General features: G+C 37.8%; 2 protein-coding genes across 2 annotated transcripts; one reads left to right on the plus strand and one right to left on the minus strand.

Annotated features, from left to right (window-relative positions):
• Window positions 1-688: 688 nt before the first annotated feature.
• On the minus strand, window positions 689-6,185 carry LOC134653723 (procathepsin L-like). The gene is made up of 6 exons (XM_063509118.1): window positions 6,096-6,185; window positions 5,006-5,157; window positions 3,075-3,225; window positions 2,181-2,392; window positions 1,346-1,550; window positions 689-859 (listed from the first exon to the last, which is right to left on the minus strand). The coding sequence occupies exons 1-6, from the start codon at window positions 6,183-6,185 to the stop codon at window positions 689-691; spliced, it is 981 nt and encodes a 326-aa protein (XP_063365188.1).
• An 11,193-nt stretch (window positions 6,186-17,378) lies between these two features.
• Window positions 17,379-23,041, plus strand: LOC134653724 (procathepsin L-like). Its single transcript, XM_063509119.1, has 6 exons — window positions 17,379-17,505; window positions 19,339-19,529; window positions 20,164-20,308; window positions 20,679-20,890; window positions 21,734-21,935; window positions 22,880-23,041. Exons 1-6 carry the CDS (start codon window positions 17,410-17,412, stop codon window positions 23,039-23,041), a joined length of 1,008 nt encoding a protein of 335 aa, XP_063365189.1. The 5' UTR covers window positions 17,379-17,409.
• Window positions 23,042-23,805: the final 764 nt, after the last annotated feature.

Raw genomic sequence — 23,805 nt, forward strand, 5'->3', positions numbered from 1 at the left:
GGTAGATAGCTATTACCTATGGCTAATATTATGTACCTATCAATTTGGACCGTTCAAAATCACTTTGAGAGAGAGAGAGAGAGAAAGAGAGGAGAGAGAGAGAGAGAGAGAGAGAGGAGAGAGAGAGAGAGAGAAAGAGGAGAGAGAGAGAGGAGAGAGAGATCTTTATTTGCATCCAATGTACATATATTATACCGCAACCGCAGGTTATGTCGTGACATGTTTGTACCGGACATGCGTGTGGCGAGCGTCTAGCGGCGCCTTCGGCGGGGCGTGCAGCGTGGCGTCGAGCGTCCAAGGGGTTAGAGTAGCCACTCGCGTACGTTATCTTACGTTTGCATTTGTTTAACATGGACGTATCGCACGCTCCGCTGGTTGTCGTCGCTCGAACGTCTCACGCGCTGGCCACGACATTGCGCGATTGGCTTAGGCTTTTGCGACAACCATAGGTTGTCGTGGCCAGGCCGTCAGTTTGCACACCTATGAGTCCTATGACCTAATAAGTGTAAGGTCTGAGTGGACGCTCGAGTTGGACGTGCAGCGGGGCGGGGCGTGCGGCGTGCATGTTAAACAAATGCAAACGTATAGGAGCGGCCTTAGTGCACGCTGCTCAAATTACTCCTGACCCCGACGCCACGCTGCACGCCCCGCCGAACGCTCCGCTTCGAGCGTCTACTCAGGCCTTACACTAAGGACATAGCGGAAGCGGGTAGGTGACTCGCGAGGCGACACCGCAGTGGTTGCCGCGGTTGCGCGCTAGCTTCATGTAGCCATCTATGCCCCAGTCTTTGCCCCACGAGTTCTTGATCAGCCAGTAGTCACCGCCCGGCTGCTCCGTGCCGTACCCCACCACCAGCATCTACAACCATCATCATTAATTAACTTACAGAACTCACTAACGTATGTCCTACTTTGAAACGGTCGCACCATACGTATGTTATGCTGACATTGCTGACCACCACAGCGCTGCGCTCTCTGCAAAAAACTATACATATCTACTTATCAAATATCACTTAAAAGTTCTCAGAAACTTCTAGAATGCTTACAAGAAGTTTACGTTTTGGAACACTAACAATTTAAAGTTCCCTTTGACACGTCAGTAGTATGCAGGCTCAACCAGCTCTTAATGATCACTGAAAATTGTCAGAAAACAATCATTTACGTAACAAACTTGAAAGTTATTGTCTTATGGCGTTATTCATAAACGGCTGCTAACTTAATCAGTTGATGATTGTCGTTTGTCCCTATCTGTCGTTATGCCATAGAGAGGGACAAACAACGATCATCAGCTGATTAATAGCAGACGTTTATAAACAACACTGTTACAGGATAAATTGTACTTTACCGCGTGATCGAGTTCGAGGTCGTACTCCGCGCAGCCCTTGTCGTAATACACGCCGCCTTGGTAGTTCTCGAAACTCTGTAACTGGCTATGGACGACGACGGAAGCTGGCCCGTATCGCGCGACCCACTTCTGCAGTTCTGTTTCATCATCGCAAAGTACTTGCAGGAAACCGTTGACGGTCACATTGGAGTACGTGACGGAACGCCTGTGAAAGTAAAAATTATGCATGACGTACCTATTCGTCTCTCTGCGTAGTACATAGAGTTAGTAGCACAGGCCACAGTGATCAACCAAACTTTCAACTGTCCAAAGTCACCCTGATATTGGTCAAGCGCAATAAATAAGTATTATAGGACATTTTTACACAGATTGACTAAGTCCCACAGTAAGCTCACTTCTTGAGCTTGTGTTGTGGGTACCTACTCAGACAACGATATATATAATATAGGTACAAATACATAGAAAACACCCAAGACTCAGGAACAAATATCTGTGGGCTCATTACACAAATAAATGCCCTTGCCGGGATTCGAATCCAGGACCGCGGCTTCGCAATACAACTTGATGACAAAGCTAGGTCACGTTAGGTTAGGTGCTATTGTAGACTGGCGAGGTTGCGGAAGAGTACTTCGGCGTTCCTGGGACCTCGCCGTATAGCAACGAGGCGGCAACAGAGGGGTTTTAGTGGGTAAACCTGGGGTCTCATTAGCCCACAACAAGGAGTCCCATATAACAATTCCGGCCCGTCCCCGCGCCGGGTGGTATGCGTAAAGCATTTCCCCTCTTAAAAAAAAGTAAAAAAAAAAACAAGCTGCTATAGTAGAGTGAAACTTACCCGCTGCCGCACTGGCCCTGAATAGCTTTGTAAGGGTAGTCTTCATCCGTGGCAATGCCGCCGTGGCCTGCGACGAACGCAAAGGCCCAATCTACCTCGCCTTCATTACAATCGTTGTACCCGTAGAAGTATGAACAGTCTAGCAAGTGCTGCTCAGAGAGAGACTCTAAGCGGCCTTTCCTCAGGAAATATTGGGCCTCGAGAGCACCAGTCTAAAAAGAAAATATCATATTTATAGGTACCTATACCTATTTTAATTAATTACTTATATATAATTAGGTACATCTACAGATTATTGAAAATAAATGAATTGCTTGAAAATGTGCATTCGGTAAAAAGTAATAAGTACCATCATTCATGAGTATGACCACTTTTTTTTACAAAAAAAAATATCGTGTACATTCTTTGATATAGGTTTAGTTGGTCCAACCAATTCCTCAGTAAATAAGAACAAAAAAACTATACTCATCCTTTTCTTTTGGGTACTAACTAGCGTACAGAGGGGGACTGTCTCATTTCAAACATAGACAGAGAGAATCATACTATAGGTATTTGTGTTACGCTAGTACTAGCACCCAAAAGAAAAGGATTAGTACAGTTTTTTTTTGTTTTTATGACAAATTGGTTTGACCAATAGTGCGCAAAATGTTCAAGCTGATAAACAAGACCAAGTGCGGGTAGTTCGAAAAACTCGCGCGGTTAGAAGTTAGAAGATGCTGATGTCAACTTAAGCCAGTCTCTCCGAGACCACGGGGACAACGCCGTCCTCGAAACGTCGGAGGTAAATCTTAAAACTTAGATACGCGATTAAGTCCCGTTGTACAATTTAATAATCTGTAAAAATCGTGAAAGTTTAAATCAGTGTTATATTTAAATATATGTAAATGCACTCACAGCGCTGAAAGCCCAACCTCCGGAGGGGCAATCATACTGATTTTGGTCCTTGACCTCCGTAACGGCTCCTTTCTCGGTCCAATTTAAATGTAAAGGTAAATTGTCCAGGCCCAAGCCCTGAGAGCCACCCGTCGCTGGAGGAACCACAGTGCTGGATATAGTAAGAAAGGTAAAATTTACAGGTTATACCTACAGGTTGTCCTAGAACTACCACGTGACACCGGAGGTAGGTCAACTCAAGAGGAACCATACCAGCCTAACATGACCTCAGTAAAAGCTGCATGGTTTTCGAGTTAATACCGAAAAAACATGGCAGGTGGTTAAAGTTGAAATTCATGTTTGTTTTTTCGGTAATAATTCGAAACCCTGCAACATTTATTGAAGTCATGTTAGGCTAGTTAGTTTCCTCTTGAGTTGACCTACCTCCGGTGTCATTGTGACGTGGTAGTTCTGGGACACGCTGTATATATTATATGAGCTAATTGAGCTATAATAATCTTTAATAGAAAAAAACACGACTTCTCTAACTACTAGCCTGGACCCACTTGACGGCGCTTATGATGCTTAAGATGATGATGATGCATACATTTTATGGTAATCATAGTGGTTTATTTAGTTTAGGTATCATAGTGGTTTTCCGGGTCAAGGTCCGTGTCCGGATCCGAGTCCGGGTCCGAGTCCGAGTACGGGTCCGAGTCCGGAGTCCGGGGCCCAGTCCAAGTCAAAATCGAAATTCAAAATCACAAAACGTGTACTATGCGTCGTTGAAGAGTTCTGTTCTGATCATCATCAGCAGTTCCACTTCATCAAATGCCACAGTTTGTAATGTAAATGCTTGATTTTCTGATGAAATATATAAAATTCTATACGTATGCCTTTAAGATTTTAGGAGTTCCCTCGATTCCTCATAGATCCCATCATCAGAACTGGGTTTTGACAAAAACGGGACCAATCTGTATGCATATACATACAATAAAAAAAAAATCAAAATCGGTCCAGTAATGACGGAGATATGGAGTAACAAACATAAATAAAAATAAAAAAACATACAACCGAATTGATAACCTCCTCCTATTAGATTTGGAAGTCGGTTAATAAATAGTAGTTTATGCAACAGTGATATAATAAGGGTTCTTAAAATTCAAGGGTCGAAGTTACAAAACGAGACGTAGTCGAGTTTTGTAAAAAAAGACCCGAGAATTTTAAGAACCAATTATGAGCTGTTGCATACATTACTTTTTCTATGACAGCTGCAGCAAAAAAAAAAAAAAAGTTATTATTAAAAAAAAAGAGTTATTATTAAAAAAAAAGAGTTATTATTAAAAAAAAATTGAGTTATTATTTAAAAAAAAAGAGTTATTATTGTAAATGAAAACATACCTCTTTCAATCAAGATGATCGGAACTTGTATCTTTAAAAAAAATAAAGCAGTTGTATTATACTCATAAGATGACTGCTAGCAGTCATCTTATGAGCCTATAGACAAAGCATTCAAATGACATTGCTTTAGATATCACTGTCAGTCATTTAATTGACACATTTAAGTGCTGGAGTAGAAAAAACATAATAAAGTATTTCATTTCAGTGTCCAATCCGAGTGGACGCTCGAGCGGGGCGTGCAGCTAGGGTTGCCAACTATTTTTTGGTGGAATATAGTATTTTCCAGAATAAGGCATCAAAAATATAGTACATTAAAAAAATATAGTACTTTTAGATAAAATACTAAACATAAGTACGTACGATACGTTTAATCGGAAATATAGTATTTTAGCGTACGTAGTAGTAGCGTAGCGTTTTTTCCAAAAATATATAGTACAGAGAGCCAAAATATAGTACAATACTATATAATATAGTACGGTTGGCAACCCTACGTGCAGCAGACGTTACGGCCAAATACTGACCGTTTGTCATTATTTTTAATGAATACTGACCGTTTGTCGTCTTTCACGTGATTATCCTCTGGGAAACTTGGCTGAGCGTGTGCATTGTTTCTCTGAGCCACATTGTTCTTATTCGCATCATATTTAAGATCTAAAATGTGAATGGGGGCGTCTTCCGCTGTATACTGCGTTCTGTGCTCCACCTGATACATGTGTTCAACTACTTATTAATTATATTAATGGGTCAGCAGATTATATAATCCGAAAACTGACTCGATTGGACGCCAAAGTTCCACGACAAACTGAACCAGGGTTGAAGCTATTTCGGAGAGGATGACTCACGCTGGTACCTACTGGGCCGGTGCCGGGCCGGAGCTTCCGGCGCTTCGATTTTTATGGAAAGCACCACATGATCAGTGATCACCGATCAGCCATCATAGAAAATGAACCGTCAGACGCAGGGCTCGGAAACCGTTCTCATCGCTCAAACCGGTTTCGTTCATTTGTCCGGGAACGAAATGGATTTCGTTTCCGTTTGCGGTTACCGGTTAAAGAACTGTTCTTTTGAAATAACGGTTTACACCAATTACGTTCTCGTTTCGTTCTTGAGGAACAAAATAAACCGGTTAAATTGAAAACGTCGCAGCAAGATAAAATGAGTATTATTTCAGACGCCTCGCGGCATGGCCTGGTCTAGCGTGAGCACGTGAGTCATCCTTGAGTATTTGCAGCAGATTCAGATTGACTTCAACTTCAACTTCAACATTTATTCAGCAAATAGGCCACAAGGGCACTTTTACACGTCAACATTGAATTTACATACAAGCAAAATAATAATAATTATACATCAACAATTATTAAATACAACTACAACTACCAAATCAAACTAACGTAATACAATTACTTAGAGATGTATAAGGTCTCTTAATGTCGAATTACATAAAAAAACTATAATAATAATATTAAAATAAAAACAAAACAGATACATGGAAAAAAAAATCTATTGGAATGAGAAGTGCTAAGGTAACGCAAGATAGAGGAAAATGGAAGAGAAAAACATGTTGTGACGAGCCCACATAACGTGGGATAAGGGCAGGAGGAAGAAGAATAAAATAAATTAGAACAGAGATAGTAAATTTACCTTAAACACCTTCCACACTTCTTGGAACGCGACGCCGTAAGCGCTCGCCATCGCCACCACGGCGATCAGCAGCAGTACCGCAAATTTCATGGCTATAACAAAACATTCGTGAATCTCACACATATATATAATATATGTATACATGCCCTGCATAAAAAACAGTTGCCCTGCACAAAAAACAGTTTTTCTAGTTCTTAGTGGAAGCGTGGTTAATTAATACTAATGGGCCTGGTTAATTATAAATATCTGGGAGATCGAGCTTTGCTCGGAAAACATAAATACTCAAAAATGCGCGTTTTCCCTGAGATAAAACCTAGCTAGATCGTTTTTTCGCCCCCCAACACCCCCATATATCAAATTTCATCGAAATCGTTAGAGCCGTTTCCGAGATCCCCGAAATATATATGAATAATTAAATATATAAGAATTGCTCGTTTAAAGGTATTAGATTAGATTAGATAGATAGATATATGATTATAATTATAGTAGGTATCCACTTGTTTTGATATTTGGTAAAAGTATCTATTTAAAAAAAGGAGATTCACCTTTGCTGGCCTGACAGCACGAGAAGATCAAACAGATGCGTCGAATCGTCGGCCTCGAATGTAATTGCTTAGTTTACTTCCCTATATTTATAGGGAGGTCATATAGGAAAATGATGTTTTATCCCTAACATGTTAATGATACATTTACCGAAGATAGAAGTGGGAGACATTTTTATTAGGTATGGTCAGTGGGGAGACACTACTAACTTCGTGCAAACTCGGCTCCATTCGGCTCAGCATTGCTCCGAGCAATTATTAGGGTTAGCACCACTTGACGTCCTTTTGCGTGCACGACCACAGATAAGATAATCACTTGAACTTTGACAACCCTAAATAGCCGAAAGGGATAGTGCCATAAGTTAGAAACAAATCAATATCATGATTCGACCCTTAATCGCTGTCAAACTTCGGCTTTGTAAGAAGTGTCCTTTCTGTACGGTAGTACTTATTCTGTGGTATGGATTAAATTGAAAAAGTAACCTAATATCCTAACAACCAATACAAATGATGTAGGTACTAGGTATTTAGAGGATCAATCCCCAAGATTTTTTAATTCACGTATAAACTTAAAAATACCACGATTTTTGAAAATCTACATTTTGTAATCTTGATACATACCTACTATGTAATAGCCCCCGTTTAGACTACTCTGACAGAATGGTAACTACGACATAACCCTACACTGAGTATGGTACGACATGCTCTTGTCCGATTTTGTTAGGGTTCCATACCCAAAGGGTAAAAACGGGACCCTATTACTAAGACTCCGCTGTCCGTCCGTCCGTCCGTCCGTCCGTCCGTCCGTCCGTCTGTCACCAGGCTGTATCTCACGAACCGTGATAGCTAGACAGTTGAAATTTTCACAGATGATGTATTTCTGTTGCCGCTATAACAACAAATACTAAAAACAGAATAAAATAAAGATTTAAGTGGGGCTCCCATACAACAAACGTGATTTTTGACCGAAGCATAGAGAAAAAAATACATAGAGTGCTCACTCCATACATCAGTTTTAGTACCAAAAAGACTATTAGCATCTAGCATCGAGTAGCGGAACTATCAGTACTGCTACTTGACAATAGATGTAGCACCGACCGGAAAGTCTTATGCTGTTGAGATAAGACTTTCCGGTCGGTGCTACATCTATTGTCAAGTAGCAGTACTAATAGTTCCGCTACTCGATGCTAGATGTAGATACTGAAATTAATAGTCTGAACTGATGTATGGAGTGAGCACTCTTGTCTTATTATATTTCTCTATGACCGAAGTTAAGCAACGTCGGGCGGGGCATAGAGAAATATAATAAGACTGTATTTTTTTCTCTATGGGCGGGGTCAGTACTTGGATGGGTGACCGTTTTTTTGCTTTTTTTGCTCTATTTTTGTTGATGGTGCGGAACCCTCCGTGCGCGAGTTCGACTCGCACTTGGCCGGTTTTTTAAGTAAATAGAGAACAGATACTTTTGACGCGTAGCGTAGTCTGATCCTCTAGTTTTGATGCTGACTGTACCTAATCATTTCATGATCAAAACTGAAGTGGAATTTGAAACTACCCAGAAAGAGGTATTTTGATTTTAGAGTCTATTATGATTTTGATCGAACGAGCGAGCGAAGCGAAGCGAAGTTCTTACATTCGACTTTGAACACATGGCTGGCTAGGGGCACGTCCCGGCATTTCAATGTTTTTAAGCTGAACTTTCAGAGGATAGTTTGATACTCAATAACTTAAGTAAATTTATTCTAATTTAAATGAAATTGGGTGAACGTATAGTCGAGGGCATTATATTTTAGTCATTAAATTTTGAGCTGGCTTGAACAAGAGGTTATTGAGCTAGAAGAGCTTAAAATGCTAAAAAGCCATTTGTGAGGGGTCTTGCTATTCTGGTCATGTTAATTGCAAGAAAGTATGGTCGAGTTTGGTATCAAATGAAAGTGCTCGGTTTACACATTTATAATATTGTTTTTTTAAAGATTTTTTTTTTAATTTATGACAATTTTGGAATCCAAGATGGCGGCCATGCACTGTCATTAAATCGTAATGGATATCATTTTATAGGTTTTAGGGGGCGCAGTTTTCGAAAATGATGACTATTTTGGAATCCAAGATGGCGGCCATGCACTATGTCATAAAAGTCGTCATGGATGTCGTTTTATAGGTTTAGGCCCGGCGCAAATTTCGAAAATGATGACTATTTAGGAATCCAAGATGGCGGCCATGCACTATGTCATAAAAGTCGTCATGGATGTCGTTTTATAGGTCATGGTCATCATATTCGAAATCTGCGCACCTGTTTCAAATAAGATATAGATGCATCCTAGTAAGTCAACTATCGAAATGTACTTTTGATAGTAGTAGTACGAAATGTAATCTGAAAGGAATCAAGTAATGCATTCCTGTAATGAGGAATCGACATTGATTCCAATTACTAGTAATTGTAATATTCGAGAAATTGATTCCTGATTCCTCAAATGGAATTGTACTTAGTAATTCGGTATTGTTACATTACAAAGTACCTAATCTGGGAATCGGTAATCAGATTAAAAAGTAATTTCAAGTAATCGCGGAATCAGGATTCAATTACGAAATGCCCATCTTGGACTAAGTAGCACTGCTTTCAATTGATCTTTTTGACGAACCGCGAGTTCTCAGTTCGGGGCGAACTACTAGTTACTTAAGAGGCAACAGGAGTGGTCAATGCTAGAGTCCTTCAAAAATGCCCTTTATTTAAGTACCTAGAGTACATACTATATTGATGTGATATAGAACTATACTAGTTATTATTATTATAATGAATTAAATTAATGAGGATGAGTATGAGTATGACTTTCATTTTAATGATAACAACGGCTCCATAGCTCACTTTAGTTTACCGTGCTAAAAATACTCTGAAGCGATTATATTATTTATGCACTGCAAGTCATGTTAAAGTCGTATCATAACAATATTGGTAGGTACCTATATCAGAATACCGTTATTTTATTTCGGTTTCCCCACGGTGTTTTCCTTTACAGAACAGCTTAGGTATTGCAATCAAACACTACCTAGGTACATTATACAATGTTCCAATATATGCATTATGCATTGATATGAGTTGGTCAAATTGGGCCTTTGTCGATTCAAATCTTATGAGTCTTATGACGGTATTTGGTTAGATTAGAATCATCAAAACATAAACAGTTTGCGCAAATGCGCACTATATATAATTAATTAGGTACTATTGCAGATACCTAGCCCAACAAACAAAAATTCTTCTTGTTGTGGCTTAAAATGCCAAAAATAATATTCTTATATGAGCCATATTATCGCTAATAAGTGTGCATTTGGGGACAAATTGTAAGGACAATTACCTTATATACCCCTTGTAGTTGCCTTATAGTGAGCTTTCTTATCTTGTACGTGCTTTATTATGACACGCAACAAGGAAGTTAAACTTATAATGGCAAGGAAAGTGCTCTTAAAAAGCTAATATACTTATAAGAATCATATAGAAAGCATTAATAAGGGCAATAGCCCTTATACTCGTGTTGTTATCGTCAGATTTAAGGGAGTAAAACTCATAACGGCAAAACAGAGGCTCTTAAAAAGCCTTTGGGAATTATAACTGTGCGTTTATGACTTTGCAATAAATGTTTTTTCTTAGTGATTTACATGTTTGTAACAGTATGCCAAAAAAATTAACAAGTGTCATCCATGTTACTGAAAAGAAAACGGTAAGTTATTGAATTTGTATATATAGATTACCCGAATATTTGCTTATTTACTATGAAAACTGTGTGGGAATTCAATTTCACGGTAAAATGTTGTATGTAGTGTGTTGTGTTATCAACGCGCCCTTGAATTTAAGCGGTTTTGTGCTAAAAATGCGGTTAATTATTTTGTCATGTTTTGAGCAAGGCCATTATAAGAGCAAAAGCAATTAGCACATCGTCTACAAATACTCTATGAGAGTTAAAACTTTATAATAGCAATAGTTGTTGCTTTTTATTCGCCATTTTACATATCGTTAGGGTTCCTTTCTCACAAGTGAAACCCCGTACCTATCTATGTACTCATATACATTTTGCTTGTCCGCGGATTATACAATGGTAGTATTTGCGGATATTGCCAAAAATTATAAAATCAAAAGAATTTAATTTACATAACATGAGATGGTACTGGTCAGATTTTATACTAAAAAATTAATGCTATAATTGTAGACATCCGACTCATCCAAATTACCATTACACTTTGTGATTGGTCGTGAATACAATTAACAACAACAATAACAATATTTTTATTCATAATAAAAGTTTAGCAGGAACGTTACATTGAACCCCGCACTAGGCATGGCCTGTATCGCGGGGGTCATGATCAACACGAGTTACCAGAAATAAAATTTATGATTATACTAAACATAAGAATAGGAATTATTTAGGAAAGAGAGAGGAGTGTGTACTTGTATATAGTGTAAGGATGAAATAAAATGATCCTCTACGGAACCACTGGCTAATAATTTGGTATCAGATTGTTCATTTCGTAGTGGCGAATCTAGTTATGTAAAACCTTTTAATACAACACTTTAGAGAATAATGCCTTTATAATTATTATATAAGTGAATATGTTTTGCTTTAATTCTTGTAAGTACCATATAAAATGCTATAACTTGTTTGTTGGATAGACATCTAATAACATGCTCCTATGAGTCAAATAGCATCATAGTTATCTTGTGCATTACTTTTATAAGAATATTTGGCCACATTAAAAGCCTTTACACTGCTTTGAATATTATACAGCTAAAAAGCAATATAACCAGCCTCTATAAGAACAAAACATTTTGAACCCTTATTGTAGCCATATTAATTGGGTTTATTAACGTGTACATGGCCAAATTATAAGAAAGGTAATATTAGCCAAATTTTCTTATAATGTGCCTCTATAAGAACAAATCATTTTGAACCCTTATTGTAGCCATATTAATTGGATTTATTAACGTGTACATGGCCAAATTATAAGAATAAAGGTAATATTAGCCAAATCTTCTTATAATGTGCTTCTATAAGAACAAAACCTTTTGAACCCTTATTGTAGCCATATTAATTGGATTTATTAACGTGTACATGGCCAAATTATAAGAATAAAGGTAATATTAGGCAAATCTTCTTTTAATGTGCCTCTATAAGAACAAAACCTTTTGAACCCTTATTGTAGCCATATTAATTGGATTTATTATCATGTATATGGCCAAATTATAAGAACAAAGGTAATATTAGCCAAATCTTCTTATAACGAGCCGTTAAAAGGTACGTTGACATAATGAATGCTATTTTAAAACAACCCTGACTAATTTAGCCCTTATAGATTTAATTTTATAAGGATATTTTGTTTGCTGGGAGGTAATTAGGGTCACTTGTTGAACATTGAAACAATCGTACACAGTGAAACTTTGCGATATCTCGGAAACTAGGTGTTATCAGCTAGTGCCGTCTGTCAAGCAAGGGCAGGCTCGGGGACCCCCAGCACCTCCCCAATACGCGGGCGCGCCTCGGAGAAGGAGCACATTGCTACGAGCGTTATTGTGAATTCGTGCGACAAAAGTAATATTTTTCATTTATGTTTCGCAATTTTTTACCAAGATATAGAGTCTAGTTTGGCGTTATTTAATTTTTTGTTGTGTTCTATGTGTATTAAAGTTACTTTGGAGCTTTATATTTTTAAATTTCTTTCACTCTATGATGCAGTTTTTTTTTAATATTTTCAAAAAACACCCCCTAGTCTCACAATAGAACATTTTTATGTAGTAAACAATGAAACATGATGTTCACTGAACACCAGTATTAGTACACAATGAAACAAATTCATTATTTTTTTAATTAATTAAAGAATACCACGAAAATTGATAATAATTTGTTTATCATATGACAAAATATAAGATACTTAACTTTAGAAATGGCTGAGATAAGATAATTTATATGTTGAATGTTTCATTGATGGCAAGGTTAAGGTCACATGTCTAACATTGAAACAGTCGTTTTTAAACACTATGTTGCAAGAAAGTGTATGATATCAAGCAAGGAGATGCTTAAAACCCTCCCGCGTCCACCTAGTTGGCAATCATGCTCCGTGGACATAAAAGGCGCCTTTCTCGCAGCATGCCGTAAGTGCCGACCAGATTTTCGATTCACAATGAAACTTAGGTGTGCGTACAATGAAACAAGTCTTTCGCTTTTAGATATTTCAGCAATCTTATAACGATTCCATATTTCGGAAACCTTTTAAATAACAAATTTCAGCGTACCACTATTTTCTCCTTTCCTTTCTCATCAATTGATTGAAAGGATGTATGTATTAATGTAACTTATTTATTACAACGTTTCAATGTTTATTAAGAATGTTTCATGGTAGACTATATATATGACACTGTAAAAATTAGAGTGTTTCATTGAAAACATGCACAAGTACACAATGAAACAAAACTCATTTTTCAAAAAAAGGTCTACAATACAGAAACTGTTAAAGATAAGTAGAAACCTTGAATGCCATACGATAGCCAACTAAATTGTTTATCTTCATGCGAAATGTCACACTTGTAAGTTTAAAAACACCAGAGATAGAAAGGCTTGAACTTTTAGTGTTTCATTGATCAACAACTAACCCTACATGTTTCCTCGATCCTTAATATGGCTGTCTTAGAAAAAAAACCTTAACGTAGAAGCGCTAAGGTCGTTTTTCCTACAATACTATGCTCATTATTTATCTGCTTAATTTATTTATACCTCATTAAATAATGCAAGCACGTACGTTATATGTGGTAGAAATCCCAGTAGATAACAAAATAATTAAATTTATTTTCCTTTAAAACCCCTATTTAAAGGCGAGTAATGTGTGTAGTAATCATATTACTACATTATTAATCAACGATTTGATCAGTAAGTTATATTTGTGGTACTTGTTGCATACCTACGGTGAGTGAAGAACCTTATTGTTCTTATAATATACTATAAATAGACATGTTTATTTAAAGTTTAAACATTGTTTGGTAGGTATGGATCCAATTAATTTATAAATAGGTTATATATACTTCATACATAAACCTACATCTGTTTCTTGGATTAGGTAAGATAATTTCCTCTTTTTAGGTAGGTAGGATTAGGTAAATATTTTTACACACATTTTTTTTTCTTTTTTAGTATATTAACCATTCGTTTTTAATTTTTTGGATTATTTAGTAGTTTGAGTTAGATTAGGAGCGAAAAACAAGAATACAAAAACTTATTAGGTATTGAAAATCTTAAAAAAAAACAAACGAAGGGGCATAGCTGTGTTAATAATAGGTATATTTGTATGGAGAAGCGTCCCCTTTCCACTTAATGCTTTTTGAATCTTTCGTACCTATATCACACTTTAAACTCTCGCGTTTTGTACACATATTTAATTACACAAACGGGTCTACCGCGATATAATTTAATTGTTTTTACCTTTAATTCCGACGTTTCAGCTGAGTTGCACCAGTTGTGGTCACGGAAAGACTGACGTCTCAACAAATGTCAACGGAGATAATAATAAAACACCACTAAACTACCCGAAATTAGTTAATAAAAATGTTCGGGGTGGACAAAGAAATTGCAGCTACCCGTCAAAGTTTAATGTTTATTGTCCACGGCACGACACGCAACACTCACAGTATCTGTACACTAATCCGAAGATGGGTCGTTCTCGCATTTCGTGCAAATCGGTGTTTTCGGAAATTTACCAAAAATGTGGTGGCGTTTTCGAATATCTGTTAATGCAAGGTTGTAACATAGGGCCTAAAGTATATGTATCTCCAATGAACAATTCTAAAAAAGTTAGTATTTTCTTTATATGTACAATTAACACCCAATTTTTTCATTCATCTCTATATGTAACGCATGAAGATATAACTTTGACCTACATTTTAACCTTAAGATACTACAAATAGAAAATTCGTTGTTTGTGCAATAAATGACTTATTTAGTTATGTTTTAAATCGTATAATATTAGAAGCTAGAAATAAATAATAAAAACTATACAGCCTTATAAGTGTATGGTTCAAGTAATTTCTTCATTACCGACGCGAGAAATAGATTAGCTATATTTTGCTACATAGCGAGGGTATATAGCGCCTACCGCCGATGCAACACATTGTTCGTCAGTCAGTTGGCCGCATGATCTCGTAGCGGATGCCCGTGTGCCACTGTTAGCGAAAATATATACGATCTCTCGGGTCGGGAAGGAGTGTGGTTCTCGATAGTCTTCATCGCCATCGCGTGATTTATACAGTAAGTAGCAAGTGTACATTATTATAATTATACGTAATGAAGTGTTTTAGTGTCGCCTTTCAGATGGTTTATTCTGCAAAATTAAGGTCTGATGCCAACTGATGTAGGCGACAAAAACTTCCAAAACTTCATTCATATCGGTTTCATTCACTTCTTTTCCTTCCAATTTTACTGGGGAAGGTAATGAATGACTTAAGAAGGTAATGATAATATATTCGAGGCAGTGCATTTAATGAAAAGAGGCTTAGTAATTATAAATACTACGCTGTTATAAACATTTAAAACTGTATATGATAATAGGGGAGCCTTTGTAGTCTAAGATGGTCGACCTTCACCGATATGTCTGACGGATGAAACTTACATATTATGAAAGAAAATATGTTCCTGAACATAAATAAATAGGGTTGCTTAAAGAAATATGGTCAAGACTATTTTTAATTATTTTTTGAAAAAAAATTTTTTTTTTCAAATTTCACCGATCTGTCTGACAAACAAAATAAGTTCCAATGGAAAGTATACAACTTGTACAATATAAATCAACTAGGTTGCCTATCTTTTCCCGGTCACTATTATGTGGTTATAGTGTTGCTTGAGAAAATCCGATCACAAATAAGGGTTGCCAGGCTTTTAAATAAAATAAGAAGGGAAGACTTTTAGCGATAACTCATAAACGGCTTAACTTATCAAGTTTGCTTTAATTTTGTTTGAATGAGTTTGTTAAGCACGTTTTATGTGATATGGTGCGCAGATGTTCAAACCGACTTAACAAACACTTGGGGTTGACAATCTCGACTTATAATGATGATAAGTAAATGGTAAATGTACCATCTAGCTTGAACATTATAAGTTGAGATTGTCAACCCCAAGTGTATGTTAAGTCGGTTTGATCATCTCCACAGTGCTTAAGACACATGTTTTTAATATTGTCGATTTTAATTGGTGTTAATTTTCTTGAAATACAGTTTTTTTATGTTCGATTTCATAAGTTTGTTTCATTACCGTCCACAGATAAAATTACCATCTCGGCCGATTTCATTACCAGCGCGTAGTTCATTACCAGTAGCCTTATTAAATGAAAAGTAATAAGGTTACAAAGGTGCCTTTAGCAGAAAAATGTTAATAAATGAATCCACAAATTGACGAAACCCAAAAGTTTACCATTTAAAAGAAAAATTACAAATCGAGAGAATCTCACCGATTTGCACGAAATGAGAGAATGACCCAGATATATCCGCTGGTTTCAACATTTGAATCACTGGTCCCCAAGTAGACGATAATTTGTACCCGTCCTCTCGATTGAGATTTTTAGGGTGTTTTCCTGTCGAATCCCACGATATGACGTCACCATAAGCGTTCTGGCTCATATATGAGCCATGGGAGCTGACAGATTAATTTCAATCGCCTCTCTCACGATCCGCGGATAATAGTGTCGCTCGTTAGAGAGGACTTTGGGTTTATGTAGCTCAATCCAGTGATTCGTTCCTGTTGTCAGCAAGTGCTCAGCTATTGCGGATTTGTTTATTCTATTTTATTTATTCTAGTTAGCATAAGTTTTGGTAAATTAATTGTAACATCAAACCCCGTGAACCATGCACAGACTGAATTTTGTGGTTATTGGCTGTGAATCAAATACTGTAGTCAGCAGAATAGTAGTTTGGTTTCAACTGTGCCAAATTGTATTTCGATAGAATCGCAAAAGGTAGATAGTTTTATATGTAGACAGTCTCCAAACGGAAGGGTATTCTCAGGTGTAAAACAGGTGTGATATTCATGTAAAATAAAAAGTAAAAAATTGTCAAGAGCATGTCAGGCCACACTCCCGTTACAATAGGTGAACTTATTAGTACCTACATGTATGAACAGTCAAGGTCTAAAATATTGCTATGGATATGGACCGTTTTGATAAGCCGTGGACGTTTCGCTAAGAGGAACATTATACCTAAGGGTTTCTAGTTGACCTAATGGGACCTTAATAAATGTTTTGCACGCTCTGTGCCAAAAATGCACATCTACTGAGAGCCAATTAATACGATGTACAATCCAAAGTCCTCTCCAACGAGCGACACTATTATCCGCGGATCGTGAGAGAGGCGATTGAAATTAAAAAACACCCTAAAAATTTCAATCGAGAGGACGGGTACAAATTATCGTCTACTTGGGGACCAGTGATTCAAATGTTGAAACCAGCGGATATATCTTCGGACCAGTGTACGGATACTATGAGTGTTGCGTGTCGTGCCGTGGACAATAAACATTAAACTTACGGGTACTTACTTGACGGGTAGCTGCAATTTCTTTGTCTACCCCGAACATTTTTATTAACTAATTTCGGGTAATTTAGTGGTGTCTCGTATATCATTTACTTATACAAAAAATTCAAATTTTTGTTATTGCGGTACTGTGAGATCCGTAGCTATTGTTAAGAGTCTAAATATAAGACTTAAATTTAAATACTGATACATACTTATTCCAAATATCTGTCTTCCAGGAGTTATGAATTGTGCGGTTTTGCTTCTGAGCGTTGCGGCGGTGGGCGTCTTTAGCTTCGACAGCTATAACTTGGTGCGGCAGGAATGGGAGGTGTTTAAGGTAACGTTAGTTTTTGTATCTTTGTGTTTTTTTTTAATACTTATTATGGTTTTTTTTGTAATTCGACATTTAGAGACTTTATACATCTCTATGTAATACTTTAGTTTGATTTGATATTTGCGGCTTAGATGTATTTTATAATTGCGGATGTGTTTTTTTTTGCTTGTATGCAGGTAAATTCCATGTTGACGTGTAAAAGTGCCCTTGTGGCCTATTTGCTGAATAAATGTTTGATGTTTGTTACGTTAGGTTTGAGTAGGGGAAGTCCGGGTAAAGCGAACACCCCAGGCAAAGCAATTTCGGGCTCCCAATCCTAAACTATTCGACTTTGTCGCACCACGCGCCTATATGATGTTCAGGATCCTTCGCTCTATGAGCGGCAAGCGTCACAGGGAGCGGTCGCTGTGAGCGTCGTCGGTGACGAGTCAAAATGTGTTTTTAGTGCAAAATATTCGATTTTGAAAGGTAAGTACATTGTATGTTATTTTGTCACAGTAATTATCTCGAATTTTAATTCAAGATGCTTCTATTGCTTATTAAAGTATCTTCCTTTTACAACGCATTTCTTTTAAAACAATCCAACGGTTATTTTTTTTTAATTCTTAATTTCTTTAACTGACTGAACGGGCAAAGTGGATCGGGCAAAGCGGATAGCGTGTTCACTTTGAATTTATTAGGTAATTTTTTTTTATGATAATATTTTATTACAGATGGTATATAAATATCAAAAAAAGATCTATAATGGCTCCTGGCTAACAGACGTCATGGAAATGGCTATCAGAACGTGGATTCGCTGTGTTAAAATGTCTTCAGAAATGCCGTGAAGACTTATGCTTATGAAATCAGTGAAAATATATCAAAAGTTACTTGTGACAGCTTTTTCTAATTAATATTATTGAAATGATCTTATGTTGATTAATTTTCACTTAGTTATTAAGTTCACTAAGATTTTATGAGTAATATTTGCTTTGCCCGGGGGGCTGTTTCACTTTGCCCGGCACCCTGGGCAAAGCGAATAAAATATCTTTTTTTACGTTTTGTTCAAAATTGCAGCAACTATTAAACATTAGAGGCTAGTGTTGTTTTAAATTAAAAGATTATTAAATAAAGACTTATTATTGATACTTTTTTCATTTCTTCCTCGTTAAATTTTTCTGATATGTCAAGTCAAAGGTAAAGGTGTTCACTATGCCCGGACTTCCCCTAATACCTAAAAGACCATCCTGCCTTGGGTGACTGCTATACTTACTAATTGGGCTTTGCTAACAAATCAGAAAGAAACAAGCGAAAAGAAGTCTTATTGTTAGGAGTGACCAATTACTATGTAGTGGCCAATATTTAACTATAGCAGTCACCCTAATCTTAAAAAGATGCTAAGATAAAGTTGAAATTAATAAAAGTTATCCCATATTTTAAAACTGGGAATCTGGGAAAAAATCTTCCCTAACGCAACGTTATTCAACCACTTTGTTGGTTATGCTTCTATGTATAACTTTGACCGCCTTACTAACTATAAAAAAAAACAACCGAGGGTTTATTAAATTGTACAACGGGACTTAATCGCGTATCTTAAGTTTTAAGATCTGCCCTCCTAAGCCATGTAGCGCTATCTCAAAAACAAATGATTTTGAAAATGGAATTCTCAGGTAGAGAAACTAAAGTATAAGTTAGCAATGAATTTTCTTTTGAGATAGCGCTTTTCGGCTTAGCAGGGCAGAGATTTACCTCCGACGTTTCGAGGACGGCTTTGTCCCCGTGGTCTCGAAGAAGACCGAGACCGAGGGTTTGTTGGCACATGTTAGTGCCATCTAACACGAACACTTTATGTTTCAGCTGGAACACAAAAAGCAATATTCATCAATGGAGGAAGATAAAGAACGCATGAAGATATACGTCGATAACAAATGGAAGGTGGCACAGCACAACAAGGCCCACGCTCAGGGGCACACGTCGTTCACGCTCGCGCTCAACGAGTTCTCCGACCACTACCCACGGGAAATACAGCGCATGCGTGGATACAAACCGTAAGTCTAAAACAATATAATTAGATACACTTCGACTCATAGGGATCTTTTGTGCAATTACCCCCTAGGAAAGACCCGTCAGCTACTCAAGAGCTTTGCCCACCATCTCCATGTGTCAGATGATGGAGCAATATAACTTTTTAGGGTTCCGTGCGGAAAAAACGGAACCCTTATAGGATCACTCGTGCATCTGTCTGTCTGTCTGTCCGATCATTCGGCCCACATGACAGAAAAACATGGCGAGCTTTGGTGTTTCATTATAGAAACTGCTACACGAGAATCGGTTGAGAAATGCGATCTATAGAGGAGGATGCGATCTGTAGCCAACGTGCCAACCGTTAACGCTCCGTAGCGTATCGTAGTCATCTCTCTCTATCACTCTTCCACACTAGTGCGACAGTGACAGTTGCGTTTCGTTCGCTACGGAGCGTTAACGATTGCACGTTGGCTACGCACCCTGGACGGATTTCGAAAGCATTTTTGCCGAACTTCAAACGTAATAGAAGATTCCAACTAGGGAACTACCTAATCAAATTATTTTTTATGTATAAAGGTACCTACTTAGAAGATTCGCTCATACTCTCACTTCGTTTTCACTGTACCTATTATGTAACTTGTTCGTTTTTGTCACCAGCAAAGTGGGTCGTCCTACTGCAGCCTTGCAACATCACAGCCTGCCCCCCGATGATCTACCTTTGACCATGAATTGGGTTTCTAAAGGTGCCGTAACGGGGGTCAAGAACCAAGGTGCATGTGGTTCCTGCTGGGCGTTTAGTGCCGTAAGTTAAATGTAAAATCTTTTGGCATAGTTATTCGTTTTTCGGTGGAGGAAAACATTGTGAGGGAAGCCAATCCCAATAGGGCCTAGTTTACCCTCCGGGTTGGAAGGTCAGATGGCAGTTGCTTTCGTAAAAGCTAGTGCCTACGCCAATTCCTTGGATTAGTTCCCAAGCGGGCCCCAGGCTCCCATGAGCCGTGGCAAAAAGCCGGGATAACGAAAGGAAATGAAGATGATGATGACAGATTTGACAAATTACAGGACTCTAGAATACAACACCATTAATTAGTTTTAATATGGTTTTAATGCTACGTCAAATATCGCGCATCTATTGTCACTTTTAAAGATTGTGTTGCTTTACTTTGTTCTAGACGGGTGCTCTTGAGGGGCAGTATTTCCGAAAAACAGGACGATTGGTTTCACTATCCGAACAGAACCTTCTTGATTGCTCTGAAATCTACGGCAATGATGACGGCTGTGTTAACGGCGGTGTCGTGGTTTTTGCCTATACGTACGTTGCAGGCAATGGCGGTATTAGTATGGAGAAATATTATCCCTACAAAAAAGTTCAAGGCTTGTGCAGGTACACATCATATTTACCGCTATGTCCTAGTGCTTGACACTGCGTCTATATTAGTTGGCAACTTCTGTCGGATAGCGACTACAGCAGCGTTAGTTGCAGTGTAATTCTAATTATCTTATCTATCTAATGTATCTAATACCTTTAAACGAGCAATTCTTGTATATTTATTTATTTACGGCTCGGCGGCTCTAACGATTTCGATGAAATTTGGCATATGGGGGTTTTGGGGGCGAAAAATCGATTTAGCTAGGTCTTATCTCTGGGAAAACGCTAATTTTTGAGATTTTATATATTTTTTCCGAGCAAAGCTCGGTCTCCCAGATATCTAATACCTTTAAACGAGCAATTCTTGCATATTTATTTATTTATTTATATATATATTACCTTTAAACGAGCAAATTATTGATTATTTATTTATATATATTTCGGGGATCTCGGAAACGGCTTTAACGATTTCGATGAAATTTGCTATATGGGGGTTTTCGGGGGCGAAAATCGATCTAGCTAGGTCTTATTTCTGGGAAAACGCTAATTTTTTGGTTTTTATATGTTCTCCGAGCAAAGCTCGGTCTCCCAGATATTAATATTTATCACAATTTATATATTTATTATATATCACAATCAATCTCATTGCAAAAATTATTTATTATAATTATATACCTACCGTATTTGTTCCCATGTTCGGAGAAAAAGACTGCCTCGGTGGGAATAACAATCGGGGATTCTTCTAATTTTCTTCTCAGCTTCGCTTCGTCTGCCAAAATCGCTCAACCTCGAATTGCCGATTCGCAGTCTTTACACTAATGTAAGTACAACAATCTAAAACCGTGTTGCTTTTCACAGGTATAACCCTAAATACTCTAGTAACATGACCGTCAAAGGCTTCCAGGATCTGCCTTATGCTGACGAAGGGTATCTCCAAAGTGCGGTGGCAAATATAGGGCCGATATCCATGAGTATGGACGCTAGTCAAAAAAGTTTTGAACTCTACAAAGACGGTGTGTACTTTGACAAGAACTGCTCTTCTACTGATCTGGATCACTCGGTAAGACCACACTATTTATTTGCCTAGTTGATCAAAGCTTTTTAGTTTGAAACGATACGCTTTTAAACTCTGGTCAGATAGAACTCGCACATTGTGAATTTATTATCATTATTTATTTATTTTAATTTATAGTTTGATTTTTTTTTGTAACCTTAATTAAATATTAAATATAAGTAGGTACCTAATTAAATTATTAAAATAGAATAAAAAAAAATGATTTTTCTCGGTATCATTTAATAAGATGTTTTAAGAGGGGAACACAATTTTTTTGTTTTATATTGAGTTTTTACACGTCTTAATTAATGGCACACGGAGACTAGACTTTTAATCTTTATTGCACAATACATGAAGGTACAAATGGCTACCTTAATGCCTTAAGGTATTCTCTTTTACGTTACGTTTAAAGTGGCTTCCACACTGTCGCTTGCCAAGTTGAAGAAGAAATGATTAGCTTGGACTTAACAAACTTTTATTTTATTAAGTACCGTAAAATGGGGTGAGTAGGTTTCGCGGGGAGAGGTGGGTTATGAATGGGGAGAGAAGGTTTGAGAGGGGGGTGAGAAGGGATTTTAAGGCTACTGCTACAAAAATAATGTATTCCAATTTAAAATGGAGCTATAGTAATACGCATAATAAAAAAAAATCGATCCAACAGTCTTCCAAAATCACCTTTGTATGAAAAGCCCTCTCACCCCAAATACGAGGCACTACGGGGTGAGGTGGGTTTTCCTCTTTATCGTCAAAGTTATGAAATGGAACTACCCAAAATAAGATAAAAACTAAAATACAAACGTCCGGAACACTTATTATATGTATACACCATTCTGTTTGCATATGTAAAAATAAAATGTTATCGAGGATTGAATGTCAGTTTTGCGCCTACTCACCCCATTTTACGGTAGTATTTAGTTAATTCGGGTTGAACAATAACGACGATGTTGCAGGTTCTGGTGGTGGGGTACGGCACGGAGCAACCGGGCGGCGACTATTGGCTGGTCAAGAACTCGTGGGGCAAAACCTGGGGCATGAAGGGCTACATGAAGTTGGCGCGCAACCGCGGCAACCACTGCGGCGTCGCGACCGAGCCCACCTATCCTTTGCTCTAATCACTTTAAGAGCCAACAGGAGCTAAGATTTAAATATTTTAGGTAAATATACCCGTCTCGCTAACGGAAGCGGCTCCTAACACTAGTGCGATAAGGACAAGGCGAAAAATCCTGCGTAAAAATATCAAAAATCGAGGTTTCGTACTCGACTGTTTCCTCCTCCAAAACTTAACCAATCGTAACCAAAATTGGAAATCTAAATGATTATGACATTATCTGTGTCGGACCGTTTTGCTTTTCTGACTAATTGATGTCAGTTTTGAATAGCACGCCTCTCATTGCGGCATAGTCAATTAGGCCATTTTGGCCATTTTTGAAGGGCTCTAGCGCCTTAAAAAACAAAAATATCAAAAAAAGCAAAACGGTCCGACACAGATATTGACAATATTAATCTGTGTTGAAAAAATCATTGATCTAGCTTCAAAACCCACGGAGGAAACAGTCGAGTACGTTTGTATGGAGAAATGACCACTCCTGTTGGCTCTTAACGGTTACTATAAACAAGATCTCTTGACGCACAAGCTGGCGCAAGAAGGGCTACCTGAAGCTGGCGCGCAACCGCGTCAACCACTGCGGCGTCGCGACCGAGCCCACCTATCCTTTGCTCTAACCACTTTAACGGTTACTATAAACAAGATCTCTACATGCTGGCGCAAGAACGGCTACTGAAGCTGGCGCGCAACCGCGTCAACCACTGCGGCGTCGCGACCGAGCCCTCCTATCCTTTGCTCTAATCACTTTAACGGTTACTATAAACAAGATCT

The sequence above is a fragment of the Cydia amplana genome, chromosome 13 (assembly GCF_948474715.1).
Source record: "Cydia amplana chromosome 13, ilCydAmpl1.1, whole genome shotgun sequence".
NCBI lineage: Eukaryota > Metazoa > Arthropoda > Insecta > Lepidoptera > Tortricidae > Cydia > Cydia amplana.